Source organism: Alligator mississippiensis, chromosome 3, assembly GCF_030867095.1.
Source record: "Alligator mississippiensis isolate rAllMis1 chromosome 3, rAllMis1, whole genome shotgun sequence".
NCBI lineage: Eukaryota > Metazoa > Chordata > Crocodylia > Alligatoridae > Alligator > Alligator mississippiensis.
In genome coordinates, this window is record NC_081826.1 from 256,575,208 (window position 1) to 256,597,858 (window position 22,651).

Genomic DNA, 22,651 nt, shown 5'->3' on the forward strand with positions numbered 1-22,651 from the left:
CGTGAAGATCTCTAAGCGCTGCGGAGCCTATTGGACCCAGCATGAATATCAAGGCTAAAGGGGTCTGATCAGCCTCTTGCCTCTCCCCGTCGCCGCCTAATCCCTCGACGTACCCTTCCCTGTGCGCAAGTTCCACGGAGCCTAGCAAACTTTGTGTGAGTGAATCCAGAGCTCTGTCCGAGTCCTTAAACTGGGACTTAAGTGAAGTTTTCCTGGAAGTCTTTCCAGCCTACACCGCAACCATCTATGGTGTAAATAAACAATCTTAAATCAACCATTAAGCGTCCGTGCCTAATTCTAGCGTGCCGCCTGCCTTCCCTGACCCGGTGTGTCCGGGCTGCTGGCCACAGCCCACCGCGCGAAAAAAGGGCCTCGGATCGTTCCCGGCCCGCACACAAATTAACCTGACATGGGATGTAAATAAAAGCATGCATCATATCAGCTTGTTTGAAATCGCAAATATCAATGCAGGCGTCTGCCACAAGTTCTTTGCAGGCTTTACCAATCCCTGATCAACAGAATGAATATGCCAGGCACAGAAGTCTATATAACATATATGAGTTCAAGTAACTTCCCCAGCATCACTGCAACAGTTCCCCATCATTGCAGCAAATACGCATTCCATAGGCTATTGGGAATGCTCTGAAGCCATCTGTCAGACAGGGCATGAAATGACTGACTGCCTTATCAGGAAAAAGATGAGCAAATAGCCACTACTGTTCTTCCACTTTGTCTTTTGATCTTCACTCTCTTTTTTCTGTTGCTGGTGACCTATACTACTTCTTAAAAAAGATCTAATTGCAAAAGACAAGACAGATATGTATTTTCTTGCAGGCATAGGGCTGTGTACGCCAGGGCACACAATTAAGCAAGGACCAATAAGGATGACAGAGACAGAAAACACCAAAAAAAAAAAAAAACACTCTTCCTATAAAAATCCTGCTTTCTTGGATATTCCCTTTGCCTAAATAAAAGCAAAACTAAACAAAACATTTAGAAAGACTACCTCTGAGTGGAAGAAGGCACAATAGCAAGTGCATTAAACATTTACAGTGACTAGAGAGCCATAGCCAACGTGTTTGGTAATGTTTAGAGACATAATGAAATCAAGATTACATGGATTTTGCAGAAATTGTGAAATCCAGCACTGCTTGTGAAAACAGGCAGTGTTCATGAAATCCATGGGGGGGGGAACAAACTTACTGAAAACAAAACACTGGCTCCCCAGAGGAACCAACTGGTGGCAATGGGTGGGGCCACATGATGGACAGTCCTTGCATCCAATCAGCAACAAGGAACAAGGCCACTGGGGGCCCTCAGGCAGAGGTGCATGGGGGCCCTCCACAATCAGCACATGAAAACGACAGCTGGCCCTGCAATCTCCTTCTGAAGTCAGCTGGCTGCCTCCTCAAGTTGGGCAGACCCGTAGTAACGATGGTTCTAAGCCAGGGTCAGCAACCTAGAGGCCATAGGCAGAATCTGGCCTGCAAAGAGACTGGATCACCATTATCTGGCTTGTTTTATTAACAGCTGGCCTGCAACAGGGGACCAGCATGCTGTCAGATTAAGTCTGTATTTCACACACTGCATTTTACTAATGAACTACTAATCTACTTGCTGCCAGCTCCTACAGAGGGTTACATGCAATCCCAGATCCAGTTCCATGAAGAGGGCTGCTTTCTCCCTCAACAATGAAGCCTCTGCTTACCGAGTTAGCCACTCAAAATTGTCTATTGCCATGTCTCAGTGGAGGCTGCACTAGGCAGGGGTTGAAGCAGATTGGCCCAGGGGTGGCTGGCAGCAGCTGCTTAGACCCCAGGCTGGCGGTGGTGTGCCAAGCAAAATGGCCTTGCATGCCATGCTCAGCACACATACCAGGGGTTGCTGACTTCAGCACTATGAAGATGAAAATATAAGCAGCTGCATTCCTGTAGTGCTTAAACTGCATGAGCTTGAGGTTTCTGCTAAAAATACAAATTTCAAAATGCAATATTTTAAGTGTTCAAAAATAGTAAGTTCACAAAGAGCCACAGAAAGTTAAGTAACGTGTGTCAGCTAGCTACTGTTCTCAATTCTGAACAGCAAAAAAGCATATCTATATGAAGCTATTCAGAAATGTGTTTAGCCCCAACTCATTCAGTATTTAAGAAGTTTTTGCATCCTATAAACACTACCCCCCTTCACTGGCATAAGCTTCATAAGAAGTGTTCTCTCTCCTACCCAAACAAAAAACAGAGGAAACCTAATGCTACTGAAAATGCTGCACCCTGCTCATATAATGTCAGTGCTACAGCAGTCAAATTCAAGATTAACTATTGTCTGCACCTAGACAAATAGCCTTTCGTTTTTTCCTTATTTAAAATACCTAATATTCTTACAGAACATTTTTCATAATGTATTCAGAAAAAAATGAAGGCTACAAGTAGTCAAAATACAGGTAGATCAAAGTAAAGTTAAGCACACTCACAAAGGGCCCAAAAGTTAACATTTTAGTATTTCAGCAAGAACAATTCGGCCATTTTTTAAAAAGTAGGAGGCTCGACTAAAACAGCTGAGGATGTGATGGGGTCAATTTTATAAAGTAAATTCTCATAATGAAAATTTGTTTAGGTATGAGGGAGCTGAAGTAAATAAATCAGTCAACACTCATAGACTAAGATGGCCCTGCAAGCAGGCTGAATGAAACTTAGCAAGAGACCTGATACAGGAAATCAGTCTTGTACATGGTTTAAACCCAAGCATGGGAGTAATCCCATGGAAGACTCTACACACACACTTATTTTAAGTCCACACATGCTTATCTTAAGCACGCTTGCTTAAATGCTATCCAGGATTAGGGATCTGAATAACTACTGTGATAGATTGTTTTGAATCAGAAAAGAGAGAGAATTGTAGAACAGGCTCATGTACATACACATTTGTAAAGCACAAGAAGGGGTTAGAACGATTTTCTGGATTCACTTTGTAAGGCACACATGGGAAGGATTCTGTTCAAGTGTACCTAAAGATATACGGGTGTAGGTTGTAGCCGTGTTGGTCTAAGGACATAGGCAGACAAGGTTCCTTGGGTGAATCTGGGTTGGTCTAATAAAAGATATCAGATTCACCCAAGGAACCTTGTCTGCCTAAAGATATATTGCTCCCAACATACTCTGAAGCATGAAAGTATCCCTGCTCACAGAAATGTGGTCAAACTCTAATTACACTATTGAGCAATGCCCTGCATCAGGGTGAATGTTTTCAAAAAATTAACTCCTATGGAGTTTCTCTAGGCTAATAACATAAGGCAAATAATTCCAAGTTACTGATTTAAAACATTTTTGCTTTTTTGACCTCAAAGGAGCAAAAAGTCTCTGAAACTCAAAGAATGGATTTTTTCTGGAATTATTACTTTCCTCAGTCTTAATCTTTTCCCTTTAAAGAGAAAACCCTATGACAATACTAAAAATATCTATAAAAAACAACAAGGTTCTTATAACATTAAGCACTACAAACACCAAAACTATGACTATACATCAAACTTAACCCTGTCCCTTTGTGAGTTAACTTTCAATACTGACTTTACAGAGTATCACATTTCTCAATAAATAAATAAATAAATAAATAAATAAAATAAACACAGTTACATTTAAAGCTACATTAAAAGTCAAGGTTGCAAAGACAAATACTGAAAATTCTAGAATTAAGGTTGCCTGAAACAAGTGAACCACTCAAAAAAAGCTAAATTATAGCAATTATTAGGCGAGTGCATTTGCAGCTAAACAGTATAATTCTACTTGTAAAAACAATACTGTAATTATGTGCATCACTCACCGTACTTTTATCTTTCAGGAGTTTTTCTATCACTTCTATCAACATTTCCTTTTGCTCCGGATCAAGGCTAAAAACAGAAACAGAAATAAAGGACAACATTTATTCATTTAAAAATAAAGTTCTTTAATACTTTATGGTCATGTTTGTACCTAAAGTGAAAATAAGCCAAGCTAACATGATGTGGAAAAGAAGAAACAGCATGAAGACAAAAAACCCAGAATTATTTTTGAAACAACATGTGAATGAGGAAAAACAGACCAAAGACTTCAATAATTATAATAATATGGCAAGAAAGTTGTTCAGATTCTTATTTCTATAGTATGCAGATAAGTAACTGATGAGCAGGGAGCCGCGTTTTCCAAATTCATAGATTGTTAGGGACTGGAAAGGACCTTGCAGGTCATTGGGTCCAGCCCCACCCTGCTCTAGGCAGGAAGACAACTGGGATCAAGTGACCCCAGTGAGGTGACTGTCCAGTCTCCTCTTGAAAACCTCCAGGGTAGGTGACTGCACCACCTCTGAAGGGAGTTTATTCCAGTCTGGACACCCTGACTGAAGGAGTTTTTCCTGGTATTAAGCCTGAAGCAGCCTTCCAGGAGTTTGTATCCATTGGTCCTGGTCTTCCCCAAGGGTGCCCTAGTGAACAGTTGTTCACTGAGCTCCTGATGCACTCTGATATACTGGTAAGCTGCTATCAACTCCCCTCAACTGCGGTCTCACCAGTTCGGAGTATCACTTCCTTGGTTTTACACGAGATGCATAGTTTGATACATGCCAGTGTGTTACTTGCCCTGCTGACCACCGCCTCACACCGACAGCTCAGATTCATTCAATGGTCAGTCATTATCCCTGGGTCCCTTTCGCCCGTGGTGCAAGTCAAGCTGTCACCACCAAGCCTGTATGCATGTTGAAGGTTGTTTGCCCGCAGATGGAGCACCTTACACTTGGAAGTGTTAAACTTTATCTGGTTCCGGTATATCCAACTCTCAAGCCTGTCCAGGTCTGCCTATATCTGCAACCTATCTTCTGACGTGACCACACTGCCCCATAACTTGGTGTCATCCACAAACTTGGCCAGCAAACTTTTCACTCTTCCATCCAAATCACTGATAAAGATGTTGAAGAGCACTGGTCCAAGCACGGACCCCTGAAAGACACCTCTGGCCACTTTGCGCCAGGATGACAGATCCATTCATGAGAACTCTCTGGGTCCTACCTTGTAGCCAGTTTCCCACCCACTGAATCGTCAAGCAGCTGAGCCCACAATCTTCCAGTTTTCCCACAAGGATATCATGGGATACTAGATCAAAAGCCTTTTGGAAGTCTAGGTATACAACGTCTACCTTGTCTCCCATGTCCACATGGCAAGAGACCTGGTCGTAGAAGGAGATGAGATTGGTAAGGCAAGACCTACCCATGACAAAGCTATGCTGCCTGTCATTCAGAATCTTACCTTCCGCGAGCATAATCACACACAGATCCTTTACTAAGCTTTTCCAGGATTTTCCCTGGGATAGAGGTTAGGCTGATTGGCCTATAGCTGTCTTGGTCCTCCCTCTTCCACTTCTTGGAGATGGGCACAATGTTGGCTCTCTTCCAATCCTCAGGGATCTCCCGTGTGCCACAAATTCTGAAAGAGCTTTGCCAGGGGTTCCAGGATGACCTCAGCCAGCTCCTTTAGCACTCTCAGATGGAGTCCATCAGGTCCTGCTGACTTATAAAAACGTCTAACTTTTCTAGTTGGTATTGCACGCGCTCAGCATCCACAGTGGGGAGGCTGTCATTCCCGGCATGCCCCTTATCAGTCATCTCACTTGCCTTTTGCCTTGGTCCAGTGAAATACCAAAGCAAAGTGGGCATTCAGGAGTTCAGATTTTTCCTAAATGTTGGTTGCCAGCTGTCCTGAGGTGTTAAGCAGAGGCCCCACACTTTAATTTGTTTTCCTTCTCCTGCCTACATACCTAAATAAGGAATTCTTATAGTCCTTCACTCCCAAAACTCCCAAAACTTTTGACTCCCTAAACTCATTCACTGCCTTGGCTTTCCTGATCATTTTCCTACAAGCACTGGCCACTGTTGTATAGTCCTCCTTGAGGACCATCCCTAGCTTCCACTGTGCATACACCTCTTTTTTTCTTTTATAAGAAGACCTCAATGTCCCAATTAAGCCAGAAAGGCTTGCCAGCCCTTAAGCTAACTTTCCTCTTTGCAGAAATGGTTTTCTTTTGTGCTTCGAGGATCATATCCTTGAGCAAAGACCACTCTTCGTATACTCCATTTGCCTACCCTTCCTGGTCCTGCATCACCTCCCCTACTAATGCTCTGAGCCTGTCAAAGTCAGTATTTTTGAAGTCCAGGACTTCAATCCTGCTGGTTGATTTGTCCACCTTGCGGCAGATGGTGAACCTGATAATTTCATAGTCGCTGTTGCCCAGATTACCCTCAATGTTCAAGCCACACAACAGATCATCTCCCTTGGCCAAAACCAAGTCTAGGACAACGTTACCTCTGGTTGGCCCTTGCACTTCCTGGGTCAGGAAGAGCTCCTCAATCAGAGTCAGGAAACTGCGTGAACAATCTGACTTAGCCAAGTGTTCCTCCCAATCCATGTCTGGGTAACTGAAGTCACCTATGGCATATGCCACAGAAAAATATGGTAAAACCCAGATTCTCATTTTGAGGAGAAACATGCGAGAAAAGGTGGGTTTCTCCTTGCAGGCAGGCAGAATTCCAGCCTGCAAGGGGCTGGGCGGAGCGGTAGGAGGGCAATCAGCAGGGGGCACCATACACACATGCACATGTACACAACTACACAGAGGCCATGAACTCCAGAGAGCAGCTCCCGCAGGTAAGTCTGGTGGCAGTGGTGGAGTGGGGGGGAATATGGTCCCCATAACAAGGGAGAAAAGGGAGGGAGTTGGGCAGGGCTAAGGCTGGGACTGTGGGTGCTGCCCAGCCCAGGCGGTGCATGGGGCTTGGGGCTGGAATGCGCAGCTGCAGGGCCCGGGTGAGGAGTAGGACAGGCCCATGGGCAGTTTGCCTAGGGGGCATTGGTGAGGGGGTGGGACTGGCTCCCTGCCACTGCGTACACTCCCAGGAGGCATGTGCTCCCAAGATTTGTGCATTGGGTGGGGGCAGGAATGGGCTGCCCCTCACAGTGCTGGCACTGTTCCGCCTCCCGCCCCCAACCCCAGGCTCCACTTCAGCAGTGCCACCCATAGGGGAGAGAGCTGGGCTCTGTGCTCCATTCTGCTGCAGCAGCCACCATCGCCACCAGGTGGCAGATGGGGCTTGGGTGGTGCTGCAGGGGACTGTTGCCCCAAGTCCCTGGTCCTGTAGGGGAAGGAGGGGAAGGAGGACCGCATGTCAGGAGTGACGGGCAATGGCATAGGCAGGGCACTGGCATATCAAGGCCAGAAAGCAACGTGGGGACAGACAGCTGCAGCTGGACCCACATCCTAGTGAGTGAAAAGGGCAACTTCTTTACAACGAGCATCCAGGGTCTGGAATGGACTCCCCCAGAAGTGGTACAATCACCTACTCTGGATATCTTCAAAAAACACCTGGACACTCACCTTGCTGGAGTCATCTGACCCTAGCAGTCTTTCCTGTCCAAGCACAAGGGGGGCTGGACCTGATGGTGTCAAGAGGTCCCTTCTAGCCCCTAACATCTATGAATCCATGAATCTAGAAAAATTAGGTGTCTAAAGTTTGCTTTTTTCATTGTCTGACCAGATTCAGATGCAAGTCTAACTTTCAATAGTTTTAATTTTAAACTCTAATTTCAGAAGTATGTGCATTGAGTTGTTACCAAAGATACTGGAAAACAGATTGCAAGCTTAAACACCCACCCATATGCAAGCTTTAGAAAACAAGAATTTAAATGCCTTACATGACTAAACTCCTAAAATTTACTGCTGCCTTAAACTGATAGTATAGGATAAAGAAAAAAGTTACTTATTTTTATGATAACTGAACACTGTTTTGCCCCTGCATATGTTCTAACTGAAATATGATAGCACTGTCCACTTGGTCCTCACAGGTTCCTCATATATCCTTGTGCACTGTACTAAGTATATAAACAGTAATGTGGGACCAACTGTCACTCCAGTTTTTGTTCTACCATGGACTCCATACAACAAAGGAATGAAAAGCAGAAAAGGCGGGGGGGAAAAGCAGTAGAAGAGGGGAGATCTAGTGAAAATATACATTGACTAAACTTTTTTTTTTTTTAAACCCTCCAGTTATAATAGATAGCTTATCTTTCTTCTCGGGATGCTTGTCTCCAAAGTGGGCATACCACTTAGGAATTGTCAAATAAGAAAGTGAATGCCTAATGTCTTATCAGAGTATAAACCATAAAACAACTATATCAATAAAGATAGGTTACCAACCTCTGGCTTAATTCCAGCCTACCAAGCTAGATAGGGCCACCAGGAGGGGGGCAAGGACTGGAAAGATATGTGGCCGTGGTCAGGTCACAAGTGGAGGCCCACCTTCAGACCAAACTGCACTATTCTCAACCCATCATTGCTAAAAGGTCAACAACCTTTGTCTTGAGCAAGTGCCCATACTAACAGCACTATGCTTTATAAAATGTATGCATGAAACCCCCTGCTGCTACCTTGCATACAGTCAATAAGAGGGATACTTTTATACTACTGAATTTACATTACCCTGATTAATGTATCTCCTAATATTGTTAAGCACTGGTATCTGACATAAATCATAGCGAAGTATAATATAGCTAGAGATGCATTTGAAAGTCTACTGATAGAAACTGCATCCCCTTTTACTCTCTCAGTCTGTTTAGATCTTAAGGGTTTTATCTCTGCAGATAAATGCCTTGCTGATGTCTAATTTTATATCCTCACAATTAATCTGCATTCTTTCCTAAATCAAATATAAATTAATAATTTGATTAATGCTAATTTTGGTACCACCGTGGATAGATGTGACTTTAGTGAAATTTTATTGCAATGAAAAATGGCTTACAAGGGGGTCTGACATCACAGCTCCCAGTTCTCCCACCTTCTGGATGATACTGATAACTGTAAGGGGGCCATCTTCAAAAGAGATGTGAAGGAAGTAAGCATGAGAGTAAAGAATTATGAGAGTATTGAGTATTAAACTGCAGGCAGACAGGAACAATTTGCTCCAGGGCAAGAGGAGGCTGGAATTTATCACACAGTCAGCCCTCTTTCATTGATGGTCAAGCTACTGCAGCTTAGCTTATACTTGCCGTGGGGTAAGAGCTTACGCGCTGGCAGCAACCCAAAAGGCAGCTGCCAGTAAATTAAATCACTGCCCTTTTTTATCTGTGGTAAATTTGTCCTATGTCCACATCCCACCATTGTATTGACCAATACTGTTGGCAAGTCCTATTAAAAATTTGACTGAGACTTGTGCTGAGAATACAGTAGAATTGTCTATAGACTGATGGAAGACCTAACAGCTGCTAAGCGTACTATAAATGAAGTGAGCAAGAGGCCTGTAATTTTGAATGATAAAATTAGTCCAATATATCAGGCATTGTTGATTGCACTGGACACAGACAGTGCTGTTCACACCACACCTGAAATCTTTTCTATTTGGACATGTAAGCTTCCTGCTGTTGAGATTGATTGAACTACTAATAAACATGTTCTTTCTGGGTCAGACATTTATCCAGAAGCCATGCCACTAAATGCAGGCAAGGAAGAATAGAGTATTGAATCAGTTCCCTCTTCTGTATAAAGAAATATGACTGGACAGGTAAGTGAAATGGGGCACTGGAAAACAGGTGGTAAAAGGCTGTGAAAAAAATCAGAACCATTTTGGCCACTTGGGAGCCTCTAGAGCAGTGGTTCTCAACCTTGTTAGACTCCAGGCACCCCCTGGAAAATGCCAGCTTAGTTTTCACTTGTATTTTGGCTACAGAAATACAATACAGCAATTCTTCTGTTGTAAAGAACTGAGAAAAACCACAACACAGCTATAATTCTAAGTGAGGGTGCTGTGACAGCCTTTGAAGGGTACTGCCAGGAGAAAGGAGATAAGTGCTGGCTCTCCAGTTGTCTCTTCCAGCTTCCTGCCTTCACTCACTGAAGAACAGGCTCTTGTGTGCCAGCTGCTCCTCCTCCAACCTGGCCCATCTTCAAGCGGGTAAACACTATCATAAATAAAATTAGTTGTTGAAATGGAATGTTATTCAATTCAAGTTATGGAGGGGTCATTGAATCTAAAAAGGTTGAGAACCACTCCTCTAGAGCAGTAATTTTCGACCATGGTACCACATTAGGTCCTTTATATAGGTGTGAGAGAGTGCCACATAGTGGTAACACTGTTAGGTATGTAAACACCTATGCAACTCACAAGATAAACCCAGAGATTTCATATAGAAATCCATAGTGTCAAGAAAATTCTGACCTGTGGCTTCGTGTGTGCATGCCACTACATGACCCAGACGACAAAGACAAATCTCATTGGTGTTTGAGGTCTTCGCTGTTAGTAGCTCACTAGCCAACTGCCCATCATGAATGATGGGGCGGGGACGAAGCCCCAGGCCTTCCCATCTGGGCCTGCTCCCCCTTCTCTCCTGATGTTTGGGGTCCAGGCCTGCTCTCCCCCTCCCTAGGACAGTGGCGGGGGGAAGGAAGGAGCAGGCCAGGGCCCAATGCAGGGGAGGACCAGGCCCAACGGTGGGGAGAAGCCAGGCTACTGTGGGGGGAAGGAGTGAGGGGGTAGCGGGAAAAGCAGCGGGCCCAGGTTTACCTGGCAGGGGGGATGGGAGGATTGGGCTCAGGGCTGATGTGGGGGAGGGGGAGGAGGCTCACTTCTCCCCTCCCCCTGCAGCTGCTGTGCTGTGCTGAGCTGAGCTAGGCTGGGCCAAGCCAGGAGGGGCCGGGCTTGGCCCGCTATGCGTCTCCCCCCACCCCAGTTGGCCAGCTTTTGCCCCAGCTCAGGCTTGCTCCCCACCCCCCACGTCAGGCCCGGACCCAGTCCTCCCCTGGCCCTACCGTCACCATGGCACACCCGCTCCTCCCCCCTATGTTGGGCCCGGGCCCACGCTGGGTCAGCCAATCAGAGCACAAATAAAGCATGACAGACAGACAGAGGCTTTTATAATATTAGAATTAGTAGAGTAAATAAAGCTTCCATTTCTGAAGTACTCAATGTTCTTCTAATCCACAAGTACAATAAACATGGTAGAAGTTCTTAACTTTAACTAGTTGCTTCAGCATATGGACAAGCATACATTTTAGCTGCACTAAAGGGGAAAAGAAAGCTGCTGCTTGGGAACACACAGCAGCTGTTAATATCTAATTTCTCTGCAAGATCCTGTAGAGATACTTCATCATCCTAACTCTGATCCTAAATGAAGCATGATTAAAGTTTGGAGCAATTCTGCTATACTTATATATCAATGCAGAAAATCACACAGACCTGAAGACTGAATGGCAACAGCATATATTGATGTCCTTCTATATTGAAAAAATGCTACATAACCACAGCATAATATTAATTATGTTGAGCTAGAGGACAGATTTGCAAAAGGGACTTAAAATTCTTACTAACCTAATGGGAGGTGGGTGATCAGGTACCTTTGAAAACTTGCTCCTCTTTGCCTCCTTAAAGAGGCAGTTTGGAAGATTTAAAACAAAACAAAACAAAAGAGTCTTCAATGATTTTTAAAATTGCTTTTCAGTATTCATGGTAAAAGGCTACTTACCTATAGAGTTTTTGGATTGCATGGGCTGCATTTTTCCTAACATAAGGAGATAAATCAGAGGATGCTTCTTTAATAGCAAGCATCATTATAGGAACAATAATTGGCACACGGATGCTGGATAAAACTCTCAAAGCACTTGCACGGATTAACTGATTAGGATCCTAAAACAAAAAAAATGTTAACACAAGTTTAGCATTAAAATATATGCAGAGAGTTTATTATAACCATTGTGGGCATATTAATCTACCTGAATATCATTTTTCATTACTAGTCAGACTACAAGTTCAGGGTTATGCAGACACCATACAATTTTTCCAAATCTGGCATCTAAAGGTTTTGTAGTAATTTATAAGCACAAAGTTGATTAGCAAAAAACTACAAATTCCTACTGGATTTAGGGAAAAGAGCCAGAACACTGGTGACCTTCGTGGGAAGAAGGAAAAATCTGGACAGAGATGCATCATTTTTCGTGTGCATCACATGCCCTGAAATGAGACACACACCTTGTTTCTGGAAGATAGACTACAGAATATAAAGTGTCCATCCCCCCCCCCCATTCCCAAGTCATGCCTGAGAGCTGAATGTATGCAGCAGATCACTCGCCCCCAGCCAACTCAATGGATCTTCAGGCAAAAACTACAGTGTCATCCCTTTCAGAACTACTACTGAATTGGTAACAACTTTTGGCTGCTCAGCTAAAAGTTACTGCCAATTTGCAGCAATTGTGAAAGGGTTAAGTCTAGACTCTGCCCATGGGCAACTGGTGCTACTTGAGTCAGGGGGGGCACATGCCCCCCTGACAACAGTCAGCAACAAGGGGGGGGGGGGGTGTTGCGTCTCCCAGAGCCCAATCACCAGATGGCCGATCTCACTCACTAAAAAGGAGCTGTGCCACTTTCACAAGTCCTGTGGCCACTTCTGGAAGCAGTGCAGCCACTTTTGCTGGCAACCCTGCTCCCCAGCCAGCACTCGTGGGGGAGGCATCAGCACTCCCACCTGCTCCCCTGCCTGTCACCTACACAGGGAGCGCAACCTGATAGGGGGTGCACGTGCACTTCCTACACGTCACCACTGACTCTGCCCCTGCTACTTGTTGCCAAGAGATGTAGCAGCCATTACAGCACAGGACCTCCATGCTTCTGTTCTAGTGAAGAAAAAAAGTCAGCTTCCCTGCTTAAAGACATCCCAATTTGATGGCTGTTTTTAGGGGAAAGGTGCATGTGGCATCTGAGTAAACATAGTACTTTTAGTCTCTGAAGACCCTGGTAAAAAACAGGTTTGTTTGTTTTAATGGTAGTTTTACTTCCTGCTTCTAATTAGGAGTGTAACATTTTGAAGTAGATGATCTACATCCTGCTTTTTTCCCCCCACAGAACTATTTAACTACTAGTTACTTTATTGATAGTTATTAAAAAAGCACAACAAAATCTGTCATGTCATTTGACTCACATTTGAACTAATAAATCAACTGCCACACACAGTGTTTCTTACTAAACTAGAATTCCATTATTTTGTAACAATCCATTAGAATACACCCTATACTTTTAACTACAATTTTCTTCATTTGAGTGTAGCTTCAGGACTGGAAAAGGCTATGCACTTAGCCAAAGTGAATGTTAGAGTGCCCATTAAGTCTGTAGCACTGCCAGTGGTGGGATATTAGCAGCCAAAAACTGATTAGTTTCCCTCATTTTCAAGGCTTCTAAAAATAGTCATTTGACAACTGCTTTTGCTTCACCCTTTGTACTGCTAATTATTCTGCAGTTAAAAGAGAGTGCAAGTGTAGTTAAGAGGTGCCACTAGGACTGAAAGGTGGCACGCACTTAAGCAGTCTGTGCAGATAACCCATGTATGTTATAACATAAGCAACAGGCAGTGTCTTGAGAGCGCAACTGTGGTCATTCAGTTAAGCAAAGTATACATTTATCAGGCAGGTATACAAGTAGAATGTACTATATAATTTACTCACTTTCAGAGCACGCTGGAAGGTACTGATGGACAGCAATGCCAGGTCCTGCTGTTCCTCTGCATATCGCATCAGATAAACATACACTAGCTTTTTTATCTAACACACACAACAAAACAAAAAAACCCAAAAGCATGAACATCAAAACCTGATAAATTTAAAAAGCTGCATAAAGACTAGACAAGTTCTCAAATATACTTGTTCTTTTAAAGGCAAGACAGAGTTGGGAAGTAGGTAGGATTCCAAAGAATGTAATTTAAGCATCCCTGGGTAATTGCATGCTCAGCACCTCAGCAAAAACAGTCAGTCATTCAAAACTTCTTGTTTTTGCTAGATTTACAATGCAAGTCAAAAATCCTTTAATATTAAGAAGAGTAAAGGAAATCAGAGCTGTCTTGGCCCTTTTAGGAGTATTCAAAAGGTGCTACCAACCCACAATTTCTGATAAAGGATGCAAGAGCCAAAGATTAAGGAGAAAGGAAAAATGAAAACAAAAACAAACACTCCTAGTGAATTATTTCTTTTTTTACTCATTCAATTTAATTCAATTCCCCCCATATCTTTTCAAGTTTTAAAAAAATTATACCAGAACTCACGGAGGCAAAGCCTCTGTATATCAAGTAAGCACAGAATACAATTTCATGTTTGTTATAAACTGACTATAGGGGTTTATAATGGAAACTCTGAAAGACCCTTAACTACAGCTGTGCTGTAATTATTGTCACTATCCAAAGACAGATTTTTGTGCCAGTTCTGGCAAAAAGCATAATATTAAATCACAGAAGGTTACACCACACTAAATTATTTGTTGTTCTGCTACAGACAAGCAGCAATCAACATTGACCACAAGAGGCCTATGCACTGAATGACTGCAGGTGTGCAAAGAAAGCCTTCTTTCCTTGAAACCACTCTGTGACTAGAAATGGGAGCACTTAAGGCTTCGTGACTATGCTATTCTTTTATCATTTACCTTCATTCAATGTTACAACACTCCTTTCTATAAAACTAATCATAACAGGACCACATTAGACTTGAGGAACACAGGCAAATCTGTTTAATTAATTTATCAATACAAAACTCCATGAGTTATTGACTAAACCTTTGATTATTTTTGTTCTATACCACCAATTGCTTATTAGGTCACTTCTTTATTTTTAAACATCTGAAGACATGATGCGCATAACAGAGCAGAGGGCAGCTTGTGCTTAAACATGAAATGTACAAGTCACCTTTGTAACAATAAAATATACTTTGATTCTCTTAAAACAAATAAACATGCTTGACTGTTTTGCCTGATACCAGAGTATTAAATATGGATTTAAAAAAGAAATCAGGAGACATTTTTAGCAAAAAAAACAAAAAACACCCCCCGAAACCCAGGCAAATTAGAAAACATTTATAAAACAAAGTAACCCATTTACAGCAACAGTGTCTTACAGATAGATATCTATGCCTACAAAATGGAAAAAAAATCTGGTATAGTTCATAATAAACTGAACTCCTACTAAAAGAGAAGCAATTAGCTGACTATCCTTTCAAGCAAGGTCTATATTTCCTTTCAGTTTGAGAAACCTCTGCGCGTCATCAAAACACAAATACTTCCTTTCTAAACTGTACTGAGAAAAGAGGAACTTTTAACTCAGGCATAAAGCAAGGGGGTGAGCAGAGATGTAGCAGGACAGCACCAATTGCAACAGTATGCACAGCCACCACTGTGGTGGTGGGGATTTTTATGCCCCCCTCTTCCCCCCACACCAAAAACAGCACCTGGTGCTGCTGCTACTGTTGCTCCCCTTAAAACCCAGTCCCCAGTTACACTGCTGATGGTAAGCGTGAACAGAATTTCTTCTTTGTTTGGAGAATTAACAAAAAAAACAAGGAGAACATGGGATAGAAAGGAAAGGGAACACTTGCTTATTAGCAGGATTCAGGACTATCCAGGGTGGATTAAAAATAAATAAATAAATAAATAAATAAATAGATTAATTTTTTTATTTAAAAAAAATCAAATTTTTTTTATTTAAATCAGATTTTTTAAATTTAATCTTATTTTTTGTTAAGATGTTTTAAAAACAAAGATAGTTTTAATTTAAGTTCTGTTAAAGCTCAAAGATACCATCATGGAATAGGGATTATAACTTCTAATTATATACTATTTGAAACAATATATTCATGTAATCTTTTTAGAAAAGTTTTATAAATAGGTCACAACAGGCCATGGACTATAGGGGCCCAATCTTATGGGGTCCCAGAGGCTCCTGTATAGATTAGTAAAGATGACAGAAAACCACTCTACCCAATGAGAGTCACCTCAGTCTAGAAGATCCCATTAAGCATCTTTGTGATGCTTATTTTCAGTTCTCAAACTGGATTTGTGTCTCCACAGATCATACGCAAACAACGTTCTTTGGGTAAATGTGGTATCTTTTATTCGACCAACTAAATAATTGGAAAAATTGTTCTTTGCAAGCTTTCAGGCACAAATGCCCTTTCTTCAGGCATAGCGAGAGTTTGTCATCTCCAGAGGTAACATCCTAATTAACAGCAGTATAAGGGGATGACAGATAACAGTGACTGGTGATTACCCACCCATCAGCCCTCTCCGCTCTCTGCTAGTTTGTGCACAGTCAAGCCCTTACCTTTCTTTAAAAGTGCAAAGTTTCAACAAGTTAAATGAATAATGGATATCAAACAACAAGAAAGCACTTTTTGTAGAAAACAATGATTGAACAGAGGTATCCTAACCAGCGATTTAAATCATTATTTAAAACTGATTTCAAATCCACCCCGAGATTATCAACTTTGATCCTGAGGAGAATGTTCTCCTCTCCATTTATGTAGCTGTGCTTCACTCAGAAGTCTAATTTACATCCCAGTGGGAGAGAAAATACATATGAAAAGTTTTTAAATTAGTCAAGCTTTTAAAACCTATACTTAGAACATAGTGCCTATATTCAAAATTATAAAAGGGGGTGGTAGAGAGAAAAACGAGACAACAATGCAACTATAATCCCGTTAGTTTTCATAGGATTGAAAGACAAAGTCTTAGAAAACAAGAATAAGGCAGCCATGGAGGTTTAAAAACAAGTTAAAACACAGCAGGATTTTGTCCATGAAGACTGTGCTAGATGAATTTAATCACTGCTTTCTTAAAAAAGGCAATACAGTGGACCTAACCCATTTATATTTAAGCAAAGTATTTGATATTGTACCTTTTAGAAAAGTATTGGCAAAATTGGGTAATAAAACTAAGCGCATAATATATAAGGATATGGCTGAGAGGGACAGTACAACAGGTTATACCAACAAAGGGAGTTATAAGATTAGAGATAGATTACTAGTGGTGTTTTTCAGGTTCCTGAGACTAACTGTTAAAAAGTTTTCATTAGTATCTTGGATGCAGGAATTTAACTGTGCTTAAGAAATGCATATGATGCTTAGCTAGATGGTCTTCCTAGACGGAAGACCACCCCTGCAGGAAGAACAGATAGTTTTAAGGACTAAAATAACAGAAATTGTATGAAAATGTAATAGCTCAAACTCAAAAGTCACGCACTTATGGACTAATTAGATTTCCAATAGAACAGGGGCTGAGATTGGAGGTGCTAGAAGAGAGAATCTGAATGAAATGGTCAGTTTTAGAATGTCCGTGAGCCATCCCTGAAAGGCTAGGGACAGATATTCAAAAAGCCAGAGCCTGAATTGGAAATTAATAGATATTCACTTTTGATTCCAGAAATGCAGGCACATGCCTGCAATGACTCAGGCTGGAAGCCAAGAGGTGCTAGAGCAGCCCACCTTTCCCTTCAACAGCAGCCGCAAGGCTGGAGGGAAACTGACCTGGAGGGCGTGGCCAGCCCCCCTCCCCCCTAAGTATGATTGGGGTGGGGTTTAAACCCCCACCCTGGCTCGTAGAGACTCCAGCCAGGATGTGCTCGGAGGGGGAGGGGGGAAGCAGCCCTTTTAGACTTGTCCCGAAAGCTGGACACCAGCTGGGGCAGCACCTGAGGCAAAAGGGGGGCGGGGGCTGGGAGAGGATTAAACTCCCATCTCCGGGTGGGTACAGGACCCCAGCCAGGGTCTGTCCATCTTTCCCCACTGCTCCTGCAGCAGGGGGCCTGGCCACAGCCGGCTGGCATGGCCCTGTTACCTGCCCAGGGCCAGGGCTGCAGCTGCGGGCTGAGCCAAGCTGACCTGCAGGTGCTACTGAGAGCAGACACAGCACAGGCTGGGCTGCAAAGGCTGGGCCCCTCTGAGCAAGCTGCATCTCATGCTGTGACAGTGGGGGCTGTGCGGCCAGAATGCTCCTAGGTCCCCGCACTCAGGCCAGGTAGGGCTGTTATGGAACTGCAGCTGGCTGGGAAGGGACCCCTGGGGCCGGTCCAGCCTGGGCTGTGGGGACAGGCCCTTCCCACCCAGCTGTGGCCCCATAACAGCCTGGCCCGGCAGCATGGGTGGGAGCTGGCCAGGTAGTGGGCTGCCCAGGCCAGCTCAGAAGGGCCAGCAGGCACCAAGCCCAGCAGCCACCTGTTACAGCCACTGCTGTGCCCTGTCCTGTCCAGTACCCGGTGGCTGCAGCTGCAAGCTATGGCCTGGGCAGGGCTGGGGGTGCTGTTCTGCCTCGCTCGCCTCCAGCTACCACTGCTGCCGCCCCTGCCACACTGCTCTGGATGGGCAAGCGAGAAGCTTCGGCCCCAAAGCTTCTGACCAGCACGTGGGGCTCTGGCTCCAGCTCCCGGACACCTTCCACCTGCTCTGCCCACATGGGTTGCTCATGGCATCGGGCAGGAGCAGCAGATGGAAGGCAACCGGAGCTGGAGCCAGAGCTCCTTGTGCTGGCCTGAAGCCACCAGGCTGAAACTTCCATGCATGCCCTGAGCAGCATTGCACAGTGCGGCAGAAGCAGGAGCCACAGCTGGAAATGAGGGGAACAGAACAGGCCAAGCCAGCTTCCCCTCACCTCCAGCAGCTACTCCCCCTCCCATTTCTGCTCCTGCTGTGTAGGCAGTGGGAGGTGGAGCAGGAGCTTCAGCCCAGCAGCTTCTGCCCAGCACATGGAGCTCTGGCTCCAGCTCTCAGCCACCTTCCACCTGCTCTGCCCACACGGCATGATGAACAGCCCCTGTAGGCAGAGCGGATGGAAGGCTTTTGGGAGCTGGAGTCAAAGACCCATGGACTGGGCAGAAGCCATAGGGCTGAAGCTTCCTGCCTACCCACCCGGAGCAGGGTGGCAAAGGCAGCTGGAGGCAAGGGAGGCAGAACAGCACCCTCACCCCACCAGCCCACAAACTGTGGTGAGGCTGCAGCCACCAGGTGCTGCACAGGACAGAGGGTGAGGTGGCAGCTGCCAGGCTCAGGGCCCGCTGGTGCCCCTGAGCCAGCCCAAGCAGCCTGCTGCCCAGCCAGCCCCTACCTGTCCTGCTGGGCCAGGCTGTCACGGAGCTGCAGACTGCTAGGAAGAGCCCGGCCCTGACCAGCCTCAGCTGCAGCTCCATGACAGTCCCACCCGGCCTGGGCACAGGGACCATGCAGCCCCCACCCCAGCTGCAGTCAGCTGCGAAAAGCCCGGCCCCCAAGGCCCAGCCTGGGCCGGCCCCTCTGCGTCCACTATCAGCAGCAACCGCTCAGCCCAACAGCCCCAGCTGCAGCCGCTAGCAAGGCAGGCAGGCAGATGGCGGGGCCATGCCAGCCGGCTCTGGCCACACTTCCTCCCCTGCTGCCAGACGGGCTGCTCCACCCCGACCATGGTAACTCTTGACTGCTGCTGGGACAGGGGATGGAGGGAGAGATTAAATCCCCTTCCCTCTCCCTGTTTGCTTCAGGCTACGAATATGGGAGGAGGAGGAGGAGGAGGAGGAGGAAAGAGTATTTAATGCAGCTCTCCTACATTGATTTGCCTCAGACTCACAGCAGCTGAGGCAAAACCAGCTGCGGAAGAAAAAGAGAATTTCCCTCCAGTCCCTGAAGCTGCCTGAGACTGGCAGGCTCTAAGGCAAGGCTCGGGAACAGAAGAATTCCCTCAGCACCCTGGGGCTCGGGGACTCTGGACTGGGAGGTGGGGGGAGGGGGAAGTCCCCCAAGGAAAGGGCTCCCTGGTGCCCCCATGCTGGGCTGCAGGGGCAGGCACCTGGCCAGAAGGACTTCTCCCTCCCTTCTGTGGCAGCCACTGAAGCAATCAGCAGATGGGAAGGGCAACGGGGGAGGGGAGAGGGATGCCAGGGTCTGAAGAGCTGGCACCACAGGTGCTTTCATTCCCCTCCATGTGCTGTGTAGACCCTGGCTAAGTGAGACTGGGGGTCTGCTCCCCTGCCCCCCAACCTATTGTCCAACGGACACAGGCAGGAAGGAGGCTAAGGAGCAGAGAAGCAGGACAGTCCTTGTTCCACTGAAGCAGGCAGCACAGCCCAGGGCTGCAAAGCATCCTGGGATATTGGGAGACTGTGAGTTAACTTGAATCAGAAATGGATCTAGGACAGAAGTTCTATAAGCCAGTTTGACCTAAATCAGTTAAGTCTGATACTATCCAAGCAGGTTTATCTTAAACTGGTTTTGGTCATTTGGAAAGCAGTTTATGCGCAATGAACTTCTGTTCTGTTACAGGTTTAAATCAGTTTCCAATTACTTAAACTGGTTTATGTACAACTTCGCATGTGAACTGATGCGAACTGCGCTGCATGTAGTTGTACAATCAGCAAAACGTGCGTCAGCGCACAGAAAATGGCAGTGGTGTGCTTTTGAACTAAAGCAACTTGTAAGTGTTTTAGTTCAAAAGCACGCCACCGCTATTTTCTCGGTGCTGACGTGCATTTTGCTGATTCTACAACTGCAAGTAACGCAGCACTGGGCCCTTTTCAAAGTGCCTGGTGCTGCGGCGCTTACATGCGTAAAAATGCCCTAAGACGCAATTAACTGGTTAAACCACATCTGAAGTATAATGCTTACCAGGCCACTGGCAGGCAGCATAAACTGCTCTTACAATATTTCTCACATGATACACAGTACAATTTCCAGCAGCTGGGTTTTGAGGGAAAAGTCCAAGTTGTATGCAAGAAAATACAGGACATGTGGACTTAATTCTAGTTAGAAGCTTAACATTTTCACAATTGGGATATTTCAGAGCTATGCCTTGGGCCTAGTCACATGCATTCTTACACCTTCAGGGTTTAAGCTACCTGGAAATTCAGAGAATAATTTTATATCACACTTAATTATTTTAGAAAATAGAGAAAGAAACAAAAAGCCCATTTTCTACTCCTGGCAAAATAAGCCACAGATAAACAAAAGGCTTTATTGAACAGTTCTACTATCAAGATAGATACTAAAATAAGTTTTTATTTATTATTATTGTATCAATGCCCTATTATGTACTACACTAGTTCAGGGATGCTCAAACTCCAACCCATGGGCCAAGGGTCAGGAGTTTTGGCCAGGGAGGAGGGGATGGGTGGCAATTAAAACTGCCACTGCTCTCCCACTGCTAAATTTCTAAGCCCTGCAGCCTATGACATGGCCCTACACACAGGAGCCCACAAACACTGAGGCTGATGGAGTGCACACAGGGCCAGGGTCCCCAATACGGTGTGTGGGACCAAGGCCCAATTCTGGTGCATGCCAGAACAGGCCCAGAATTGGGGCAGCAATCTAGTTAGAGCCAGAAGAGCTTGTACGTGTGTTTTGCTCACAAACAGAGTCCAGGGAGGCTCAGAAACCCTGACCCAGGGAGACAAGGGCTTGTATGTTGATTTCAGTATACCAGGCTGACTGCTAAGGGATTGCCCTACCGTGTTTCAGCTGGCCGGAGGAATGGCCAGGGCCCAGCAGGCCAAAGGTCCAAGACAGACCACAGCAAAGACTACCAGAGCCAAAGGCCCAGAGATCTCAGCTAACCCAAAGTAGGGACAGGGACTTGGAAAAGACAAACCACTGGCCATAGCTGAGAAATGGAGAATCTAAAAGCCTGATACTGTGGGGACACAGAACCTGATGGATACCCAGAGGTTTGGGGGGGGGGAGTAGTTCAGCAGGTTCCACAGCAGCCACAGAGCGGGGGTGCTGCAGCTTGACAGACAGCCAGAGGTTTGGGTGGGGGGACTACAGAGGTGGTTAAAGAGGTCCCACAGCAACCGCACTGGGGTGGGCTGCAGCCTGATAGATGCTCAAGAACACCTGGAGGTTTGCGGGGGGTACTATAGACGTGGTTAAGGAGGTCCCATAGTGCACCCAGAGGGGGCACTGCAACCTGATGTAGAAGCCCAAGAGGGGCAAGCTGACACAGAAGTCCAGAAAGGACAAGCTGAGAACCCCGAAGCTCGGTCTGGTCCATGGACTAGAGCTAGAGGGCTCAGCTACAGCAAAGAGCGATGGCTGTGAAGGCTGAAGGCCCAACACTCCAATAACGACAGGCTCACCTCTAGATCCCTTAGGCAGCCTCCCTCCAAATAAAAGGTTGGCTGATCGCCTATGGCGAGCTTTAAACTAGGTTCGCCAGGGGATGGGGACACAGAGGAACACAAGGACACTTCGCCATCAAGCCAGGTGACGCGCACAGGTAGTACCCAGGTAAGTAATAGGGGCCAGGGCAGGCTTAGGAACAAAGGGGCAGCACGGGCACCTACAGGAGGCCTCAAATGCCTCTCTACAAATGCTCAAAGCATGGGGAACAAGCAGGAGGAACTCGTCCTCCTGCTAGCTAACAAAAACCCAGATCTAGTGGGGCTCACGGAAACCTGGTGGGATTCTACCCATGACTGGGCAGTGGACATTGAGGGATACAGGCTGTACAGGTGAGACAGAACAGAGAAAAAAGAGTGGGGGGTGTAGCGCTATATGTCAAAGATCCTCAATGATCAGGATGGGGTCAGAGGAAGGGCAAAATGAGGCGCTCTGGGTAAGAATGCAAGGGGGTCGTGGGGAAAGGGACTTGATAGTGGGCATCTACTACAGACTGCCTCACCAGGGAGATGGGCTGGACCTGGAATTCTCAGGTCAGCTCCCAGAGGCTGTAAAGTCAAGGGAGGTGGTTGTCATGGGTGACCTAAACTACCCAGACATCTGCTGGGAGGAGTAGTCAGCCAGGTCCAACCGCTCACATAGGCTCCTAGCCAGGATACAGGACCCTCCACCTAACCCAGGAGGTGCATAGTCCCATCAGGGGAAATGCC

At 45.5% G+C, this 22,651-nt stretch overlaps 1 protein-coding gene across 6 annotated transcripts in view; it reads right to left on the reverse strand.

The window, feature by feature from the left end:
• The window catches only part of AP3B1 (adaptor related protein complex 3 subunit beta 1), a 287,301-nt gene that overhangs the window by 213,067 nt on the left and 51,583 nt on the right, over positions 1-22,651 (reverse strand). For 4 of the 6 annotated variants that reach the window (XM_019482176.2, XM_006261568.4, XM_019482169.2 and 1 more), the window contains exons 4-6: positions 13,494-13,589; positions 11,525-11,685; positions 3,814-3,880 (exon numbers count right to left, since the gene is read on the reverse strand). The exons of the other annotated variants lie outside the window; for them this stretch is intronic. In XM_019482176.2, coding sequence (XP_019337721.1) covers positions 3,814-3,880; positions 11,525-11,685; positions 13,494-13,589 — 324 coding nt within the window. The remainder of the gene's footprint in view (positions 1-3,813; positions 3,881-11,524; positions 11,686-13,493; positions 13,590-22,651) is intronic. 6 annotated transcript variants of the gene reach the window in all.